The 10,181-nt window shown below is 40.5% G+C and overlaps 1 protein-coding gene across 1 annotated transcript in view; it reads right to left on the reverse strand.

The window, feature by feature from the left end:
• The window catches only part of TACC2 (transforming, acidic coiled-coil containing protein 2), a gene marked incomplete at its 3' end in the record, with an annotated part of 81,075 nt that overhangs the window by 25,193 nt on the left and 45,701 nt on the right, over positions 1–10,181 (reverse strand). Inside the window, exon 5 of the mRNA XM_009581411.1 lies at positions 2,221–3,541. Coding sequence (XP_009579706.1) covers positions 2,221–3,541 — 1,321 coding nt within the window. The remainder of the gene's footprint in view (positions 1–2,220; positions 3,542–10,181) is intronic.

Raw genomic sequence — 10,181 nt, forward strand, 5'->3', positions numbered from 1 at the left:
TTTTTGCACCCCTCAATAGTGCTAATAAAAACCCCTGGCTTCGCAAAATGATCCATTATTTCGGATTTATAAGTCCTGAGGATATTACAGTATCATTTCTGAATTCAAACGCCTTCAAGCACCCCTTGCAGCTGAAGCATCTTGCACTGCCTTCTCTCTCCCGTCCCACCAAGACGGCAGCACCAAGAAGGGTCCTACACCCAGTCTCCCTGCCTGGCCAGGGGTTCTCCTGCACTGGACCCCACCGAGGAGTCACCCCGAGGGCCCTTTTTGTGGAGAGGAGAGACCAGAGACAGGCAGAGACAAATAGAGCCACTGCTTCCCCTGGCATCCCCCAACAAGCCTTAGGCTAATTTTCTTCTACGAAGTATTACGGCTCCAGGCTGCACTGTGTATTAATATGCAGATTCTCTTCTTTGTTAGAAACCACTAGCAAAAGTAGGTTACGGGGCTGCAGCGAGCAGACACATAACGCAACGCAGTGAGAGCAGTCCCAGGCAAGGGCTGGGAATTCCTGCAGACCTCCTGACCCAAGAACCTGTAAGCCCTGCTCTAAGGGGGTTTCACTTCTTCCATCGTGATAAAGAGCAGCAGTGAACTTTGTGACTGTAGGACAGGGCCTTCCCGCGATGGATTTTCCCAAGGATGGATGTGGGTTAGCAAACTCTTTGTAAACTCACGTTGCCCCTAAATTAACAACTTTGGAATTGATTCTAATATTCACAGCAGATGGGTGGACCCAAGAGGTTTACACTGGGGGTCTGTCAAGTCCCCTGCAGCTACTGGAAGACACAAGGAAACTCTGGCTGGCTGCAAATATCAGACTTAAGGATCTGGTGATATTAAAATTCCCCTCTATCCCTCCGCACTTCCCCAGTAAGATTCAAATTGTTCCTCTACTGCAGTCAGACTTTTAAGTCTTCTTGTTTTGGACAAAACCAGTTTGGACTGTAGCCTCGGAAAATGCGTTAGCACGCATCTTAACTCCCATCTTAAATTCCCTGAAATTTCAAGCATACCTCTAAAACAAGCAACATCAGCGCAACACAAACTCAACTCAACTATACAGTGGTCTATAATTTTCATAAGTCAGAAACGCCCCTAAAAAGAAAAAATGGCACAAGCTTCCTCAAATCTGGCAAGGGAAGTGAATGCGATGTTTAGAGGGTAGCAGGCTTCTCAGAAAAAACTGAGCAATCTCCACCTCACCCCGTAAAGGAGGTCATTTTTTATACTGCTTTACATTAACCATGTTATCTTCAGATTGGTTATAATTTTGTAATTATAAGTCACAGTTTTGTTAGTTAGCTGAAAAATTATAAAGGGACATGCAGTGAGATACTTTCTTATAGATACACACAGGATACCAATTTCAGACCAATGGGATATAAACTTACTGATTACCAACTCAAAATCACCATGTCTGAACGGGTAAGATAACATGCACACCAGCAAGTTAACCATGGAATCAACGCAACTAGCCATTGAAATCATTAACCAAATATCTAGATAGAACAAGCTAGAGAATTTATCCTGCAATTTGTCAATTGTGTCTAAAAAATGGGTATTTCCCTAACACGTAGGAGTCCATAAGATTTTAACCCTTCTGCAGAACTGTAAGCTCTTTCACAGGAAAGAAATTTTTCACGTTTTTTAGTCTTGTATTTAAAAATACATATTTCAATACAGCACTCTTCTGTTTCAGATATTTTCTTTTATATTCTGTAAGTCAGTAGATAAAACCATCTTCCTGCTGTGTGCAACAGGAGATTTGTCGCTGCCTTGCTATTTCATGTCCCACTCTCAAAACTGATATATCACAAAATAGTCTTTACTGGTGTGAATACTTTGATCAGCTTAAACAGTATGAAATTCCCAAGATGAGGTCACAGAAAATTTGCCACAAAATTGATAAAATTTGGACTTAATCAGATTCAAAGCTACACTGAGCCCCAAAACTTCAAAAATCCAATTGCAGTCCAGTGTCCTAATCTGGCTTGATTTAGCCCTGGTTCTCCCCTTCAGTCTGGAAACATCAAGCTATTGAGGAAACAGACTGAGGGAGAGCACGTATAGACCCTCGGCACGAGTCCAGTTGTGAGGCTACCAACACCCAATGGCATCTTCCTTTCTCTATTCAAATATAAACCGGGTGTAACTGTGCTAAGGGGTAGGAACGTGCTGCTTCTAATCTAGAAACACCTGTGCCCTTTAACTTACGTTTTTAGTGGCGTCTTTTTCTTTTTTGCAGGTTTATTCAAGTTGTCTCCTTCAGTTCCGTTTGTTTCATTGGCACTGGCTGGTATCTCAAAGGAAGCTGGAGATTTAGAGGGTGAGCTGGCTATCTTAGAAGACGACTTGAAAGGGTCAATAGAGTCCTCGCACATGTCTGGCTCAAAACTGTATGTTTGTTGAGGCAGTTTGGGCGATTCTTGCATTTTTGTACTAGATGAGAACGGGTTAAAATTGGGATCATCCCACTTGTCAATATCAAAAGTGTAAGAGCCTTTTGTAATAGGGATTTCGTTTGGATCAGTGGGTGACTTGGTCGGTGTGGTTGGAGCATTGTCAAGCTTTTCCACTGACTTTTTAGTCTTTGGCCTCCGTAATGGCATTTTAGCACCAGGCTTTTTACCTGCTTTTTTGGGAGGCGGAGTACCCTCCTGCTGGTCTTCACTCACCCCTTTTTCTTCAGAATAATCAAACTCCAGCCTCACCGCAATGCCTTTGACCGGAGGGTCTTCTTGTCCTCCAGTGTCAGGCGGAGTCACCTCCACAGCCTCTGGTGCCGTTGTAAGAGGTAGCGTTTTCTTATTGGCAGGGGGAGAGTTTTGTACTTTGCTGCCTCCAGTGCTAAATGCACTAATCCCTTCAAAACTGTCTGGATCCAAAGGGTAGGATCCTTCAGGCACAGGCGGGGCCTCCTGTTTCTCAGCAGAGATTTTAGAAGGTTCAGTACATTCGGGCTTTACAGAGTCAGCCTTTGCTTCAGATACCGGTTTATCCTCACCTGGGGCACAAGCTGCTTGGCCAAGGTCAGACGGTTCTTGTGGTGTTTCCTTCACTGGTGGAGCATCCAGAGATTTTTTTGCTGACTGCTTCTTTTTTAAGGAAGCTGGTCTGGATTTCTTTGTTCTCTTAAGAGTACTAGAAGCACTACTGGAACCAGTACCGTACGCATCTGCTGCCGGTGCTAATGTTTCACTATTACCAAGATAAGATGCTCCATCAAAATCACTTGCTTGCAAGCTAAGAGATCGAGACAATGTAGATTTGGAAACTGGGACTGAATCAGTAGATTTTCTTCGTACATTCGCTTTGGGATCACGATTCTTCGGTTCTGGAGAGCTCGGCCCTAAGGCATGGAGAGAATCAACCAACTCAATGTTATCGAAGTCCAAGTTGTAAGTTCCACTGCTGGCTATTGGCTTGTCCTCATCGAAGACAGTGGAAAAAGAATGGGAAGGGGGACGGAAAGGGCTTTCTTCAACTGATTCACTGTGTGACACATCAGTTACGGGTACAGTTTCTGAACATAATCCTGTGGGAACAAACAGAAAACTCTGTGAATTTTAAACACATTTTTAAAACTGGAGCTTAATAATTTTTTCTATAATCTAATACTACTACAAGTAAAAAAAAAAGGTTAAAATCATACAAATGGACTAAGCAATGATTAAAGGACATACAAACCAAAGTGACATTTCTAATATATGAACTAGATTAGGGAGGAAAAAAAAGTTCTGTTCTCACCAGAAAAGGATTCAAGGCAAGTTTCATGAAAACACAAAATACGTATTTGCAATAGCCTCTAGAGCATCTCTTCTAAACTAATTATCACTTAGTTAAAGAGATGGATATTACCATAATGTGCTAACTATGCCAAACACCAGAAAAACTGAACATCGAGCACTTTATTACTCCTGTTTTCTACTGTTATAAAGAGTTCACAGAATTGTGTCGGAGCTCTGATGCAGTAAATTCCCTGTAAATTGACTGGTGCTTTAGCAATTACATGTTGATCTTAAGTTTTGTTTCCCATGTGCTATTTTTACCAATTTCCCAGAGGAAGATGGCTTCCCCTCCACAACCATCAATGCTGCCCCTCCCTCTGCCCCAAGCAGTCAATACACTCCACTTTGACCTCGTAATTCCAAGTTTATAACGAGGCATGAATCACTGAGAATTTCCTATGAAATAAATTATGGTAAAGGTAAGAAAATTAGTCAATTAGAGTACCGTACAAATATTCTCAGTTGAAAATCTTCCTTAAAAAAGATCGCTAGAAGCTCTCTACAAATTATTCAAAAGAGATTTCGCAAAGTGTAGTTCTAATTCATCGATGAAAAGAAAATTTATAGAGAAAATTGTATGCTAAAACATACAATACTGTTAAACAGAGCAGCTTTTCATTGTAATTAAAGATTTGCTTATTGAACGGAATCCTAGAAAAGATTTCTAGAAGTCTCTTGACTCAGGATATAACAACTATATTGGACAAAGTAGAAAAACATACAGTGCATATAAAAAAAAACCCAGAAAATATATAGGTAGGAAAGGATTAAGATGATGGTCCGTTCTGCCTTCCAGTTCGTAAAAGTTCATTACTAAAACGTTTTACAAATTCTGGATATGGTTTGTTCCTGCTGCCATTGTACTGCTCCCCATCTGAATGTAACATAGCCACCTCTGCCTACGCGCGCGTATCCCAGTCAGGGTATCGGAGACCTGGGAAATCTCTCTCCAGCTCACAGCTCAAGCTGGGGTGAGCCAGCGGCTCTGAGCTCCCACTGGTACGTGCTGGAGCAAAACGCCCCCGTGTTTCCTATTGAAGCAATGCAGCGTTCTTCATGTTGTCACTTTTTTTTTAATCACGCAACTAAAAACAGTCAAACAAAAAGGAATGCTTTGCTCACCCTCAAATGATTTCAGGGAAATTTCTACATATCTTTTTCATTCCAATCTTGACATGTTTTGCAAAATAATTCCCAATTTGCCCAGCTACATTCATTAACATTGTTCATAAAAGCAACACAGACAATCAATAATTACTTTTAGTCAGAAGCTATGAATGGATTAAGAACAGGAAAAAACATTTTTCCTTTGTTTCAGGGGAAATTATATGTCTGCATAGAGGTTACAAGAATTATTATTTATGGATGTAGAGGACAGAAAGGATCTAAGGAAATTGGACACATTTGCCGAAGTAGTACCTTAGAGTAGCATCATGTATTTCCAGAGATTGTCAAAGGAATGACAGCTACACAGTTTCTCTTTTAAGACTGCGGAAGTAGTTACATCTCTTAAAATAATATTTTAATGTGTTTTTCTGCTAAATGAATGCTAATTACGTGGCAGTACTTCAGCACAGTTTATTTTTCTCCTTCATCTCCACTGGGTTGGGCTTGGTTTCAGCCTGGCTGAGAGGTCATTAATTAGACTTGATTTGCCAGCTGAGCTGGTGCTCACTTCACACACACATCACTTTCTGACACTGATGGGTCTTCTGTTAAGGGGACTCAAAGAGTGCCATAAAACTCCAGCATTAGACTAACCTGCCCATTTTACACTGAAGCAGGAAGGGAAGACACTTGATGGGAATATGTTACAATAAACACTGGCGTAGCTCTAATATGTCAGCAGAGTACAAATGTAGGTCAGCATGAAATAAAAGGGGGATCTGAACAAGAAGTCGTCTGCAATTACACATTGTTTCTCATTCCAGCGTGCGCCAGGGGCCTCAACAGGATTGAGGCCCCTTGTTCAAAGTCAGTACAAACATGCATTTAAACAAAATGAAATAAAATAAAATAAACCAATGCCCTGCAGGACTTGGACTGTAAATAACAGGCATGGTAGAGCTGAGGTTAGGGATGCATCACAGCAGCAAAGGAGCATACAAGGCTTTCCAGCTACTCAAAGCAAAACAGCATTCAAATTTGGTGTGCTCCACACAGTGCAGAGCTTTAATCCTCTTTAATTGCTTATTTCACAACTTCCTCCTAATCAAATCCTTTACGTAGAGTATAGATTTCTGCAGAGTGTCACTCGATTCGCTACTGTGATATTTTTATTGTTTCTTTATGAAACAATATGTGAAACTGTCTCAGAAAACATGGCTTTTGGTAGAAGTGAAATGCTGCTGTTAGACTCTTCTGGCATTACAACAGAGTTGGCTCAGTACTAGTAACAGCAGAAATGCTGGAGAGGAAGATATGAACAGTACTCACTATCGCAAAACAGCACGGCTTTATTACTACAGAGAGATATAAAGACCATTCTTTCCCGACATTAACAGCCTATTCAGAGAGCAGTGCCATTTGTCCTTTTACATCACAGAATTAAGCAAATCAGTATTACTAATTACAGAATTCTATTAAAATGCAATTTGATCGCAAAGGAACATACTACAACACAAGCTATAAAAATTAAGGCAGGACTTGCCCTAGAGAGAGGCCAGCACAAGGTTTTAAATAAGGTTTACACCTTTTATTGGTGCTGACAGTCTCCCACAATTTATACTGGTAAGAGCTGCCCACGTGGAGATGGTAAGTTTTATAATAAAGCATTCCAAGAACAACTTAAGTTGCCATAAAAAACAGGCAATCCCCCCAAAAAACCCTCCATTTCATTCATTAAAAAAGAAGGTCCAAGTTCTGCTCCTTCCACAAGGAAATTTCTCTGATTTCAGAGAATTTTTGCCTGGATCAGGTATGAAAAACAAAAACCATCCCAAAACCAAAAACAACAACAAAAGACCCCAGACTTCTTGTATCCAGGTGATGAGACCTCTCCCTGAGAGCTGCATGACATGTTTAATGCTTGGCATTTTCACCTGTCACCTATTAAGGCAGAAGCAGAAGTTGCTAGAAAGGTATTATAAGACTGTTTGCATTAATAAACAAAACAAATTTCTGTTGTTAGTATCAACGAAAGGGAATTAAAAAAAATCAAAAAACTTTTCTAGACAACTACAGAAATCTTCTTCTTGTACAGTATAAAATACTTAGATTTTAATAGCACTTCAGATGCCAGTAAAGCTTCAATGTCCCTCAAGAGCAGCGAGGTAGTCCCATACCTCACCTAACTCAGCCTTCTTTAAATAAAGATCCATAAATGGTCTGAACAGTAACAAATCCCATGCATGTGCTCCGAACTGTCCACTGATGAGGATATAAAATTTCTACGACATAGCTACCACTGCTTTACATTGAATGTGAAAGGATAGGAGGCATTCGTAGGTTTAGAGCAGGACTGGTATGAGGATTTACATCTGACAGCCTATCTTTATACAGCCTTAGGAAAGAAATGCAGAAACTCGGTGGCAGTAGTTGCACAAGGAGCTACAGAAGTAGCCAAAGCAAGGGCAGACTTGTTTCATTTTGCTGCAGTATCACTGTTCTCTTCCTCACCTGCGGAGCTCTCCGTGCCTTCCCGGCTCTGAGCACTGCGGTACCAGCGGGACAGGATGCGGCACCCCGGAGCATCCCCTACCACAGCGCAGGTACTGCGCTCTCCCCGGACGTGTTCACAAAAAGAAACATTTCCAAAAGCTTTGGAACCTCAGATTTGTTTTAAAGATATTTTAAAGAAGAAAATGAAATATCTGCACCAGCTATGAGCTTATTGAATCTAAATCTGAACTATTTCTTTATGAATAATGAAAATATATTAAGGAGTTAGAACATATAACATATACCTACTTCTAGGTATTTTTAAATATTTTTCCCTTTAAATTACAACGAATTCTTCTAGAGGGGGAGCTGCACTGTGCACTAGGACAGTTGAGCATTTTTTCTTTGTTGATGTATCTCTAAAATAGGGGGAAACCCAACAGGCTGAAAATAGAAGGCCTTAACACCGCTGAGCTGGAAACAAAATGAAACACTATTTTGAAAGGCTTAGAAACAAAATTTAACCAGTTCTAATAAAGCCTTTCAAAATAGTGTTTCATTTTGTTTCCAGCTCAGCGGTGTTAAGGCCTTCTATTTTCAGCGTGGGTTTCCAAATGGAAGAAATTAAAATTCTAGTTGTGTTTTCTAGAGAAAAACAAACAAAGAGAAACCCTTGGAAAATACATATAGCATGCACCCATATACTCCATTAAAATGAAATAACTCAGGAGACAAGTGCACTTTCCCTATAGCATATAGACAACAATAATTTAAAATACTACCAAAATAATTTAAAAAAAAAAAAAAAAAAAAAGCACCCTCAAAGTCATTTCCCTTGAGCGTATAACCCACATTCCCCACAACAAACAAAGCATTTACGGAGGAATGGAAGGGCTCGTTAGTGACACTTTCTGGGGTTCAGAGGTAGTTTCCATACGTGCTCTGTTACTTCTCTTCCCCTCCAGACTCGCCCGCAGACTGACTCCCCTCTTCTGCTCTGCTGCTGATGGACTGGAGCCATGCAGCAGGTTTTACCCCACCAGGAGCTGGCACAAACCCAGGATGAGTCTAGCTATATTTCACTTTCATCATATTTATTAAGCTAGCGTTGAAGTCAACCTAATTAAAAACTCTCCTCTTGGCTTTCCAGCAGTGGGGTCCAGCTGTTGCGCTAATGATATCATGCAGCATAACTGCAACCGTCTGCATAAGTAATTATTGTCAGATATAGATGAAATAATCCTTTAAAAAACTTACTATGCTTCCTCCTTCCACCCAAGCACACGCTCTGTCACCAACCTCATGCAGAAGACAAAGCCATGCAGCTGGTGAACCAGAAACCCAGCTGGACGTCGTTGCCTCTCCCTGTGTGTGCGCCAGGCTCTCCAGTTGCCCGTATTCCTTACTCCTCTTTTATTGAAACCTATTTATTTAGCTGTATGGTACCAACGAGGAACTCTGCTTCAACTGCCCCTGACCCCCGAGGAAGGGGCTCATTCTCTTTGTGTGCAGCCACATGCATAACCTATGAGGTAAGTAAACTACAAGATAACTGTTACTCAAGTGGTTTATAAAGTACAAAACATTTAACTGTTTGCATTTCTGAAGAAGCATGCAAACACCTAAGCTATGGTCTTAGTATTATTAATTTCTTCTAAAGATTTCCAAAACAGATTAATGCTTTGTGTTGCCCTCCTACATTTGAATTTTTTCTGCATTACACATCTTCCTCCCCTCACATAAATTACCCTGTTGTATAACTTCATTTTGCATAATTTTGGAATGCTGAACATGGCTCTGTTAGTTTGTGGTAACTTGCCTCCCATGGACAAATCTTATTTGCAAATGAAATGTTTTCATCTCTGCCATCCAATGGCCTTCAATATTGAGTTCACACTGGCTGTGAATAGATATATTCAGTTTCCCACCTTACTTCAGAAACATCTGAAAGAAAGGAGGGGGAGATCTGGGAGGCAGAGAAAAAAGAATCACGTGTGCCAGGGAAGCACATGTGTAATCAAGGGTTTGAAGATAATCTATTGCAGTAATTAAAAACACACTCCAATCCTGTTTAGCATATGTGTTCTTTTGTTCTCTCAGCACTTATTTTGTAATCATTAGATTACAAAAGATTAGAAAAAGGGAAGAAGATGGAGAATGAGTAATGTTTGCTACAATGAAGAGGGAACTCTAACAGCACAAAAGAAAAAGTGTCAGATGTCTCAGTATTTCATTTTTATTTTGTGGAATCAGTTTGCTGAACATCTTTCTAGCTTCTTATAAACTTGTATAATAAATCATGATCTTAAAGAGCGTTCCTTAACGCATAACTCCCAGAAATGCGTTAGGCAGCTCAAGACATTTGCAAGCCTTATTTGTCACTTTCCTGAAGGTTTAAATCAAAGCTGGACAGCCTTTATAATAAACACACCAGCCATGGACATTGCTTTGCTCACTACTAAACATAGCCACTTCTATGGAAATGGAAGCCACTAGTGGAAATGGAAGCTTTAGAACACTGCCTGGCAATGCTGTACATCTTTCCAAATGAAATACAAGTGAGCTTTAGTCTGCTTAGAGTAAAATTACCTTTATACAGTTTAGCCAGGTGATCAAGATGACTTGACTTTCAGATGGGAAAGAAGACAGCATAATGGGAAATTCAATCTTAAACTGTTGAGCTGTCATCTGACAGCCCAAACAAAGCTATTTTGGGCTAATAGAATGCATTCTACTCCCTCATATTCCATTACTCAATTTGGAGAACAAAGAACACTTCTTCCGGGG

This window comes from Fulmarus glacialis, unplaced genomic scaffold, assembly GCF_000690835.1.
Source record: "Fulmarus glacialis isolate BGI_N327 unplaced genomic scaffold, ASM69083v1 scaffold837, whole genome shotgun sequence".
NCBI classification, from domain to species: domain Eukaryota; kingdom Metazoa; phylum Chordata; class Aves; order Procellariiformes; family Procellariidae; genus Fulmarus; species Fulmarus glacialis.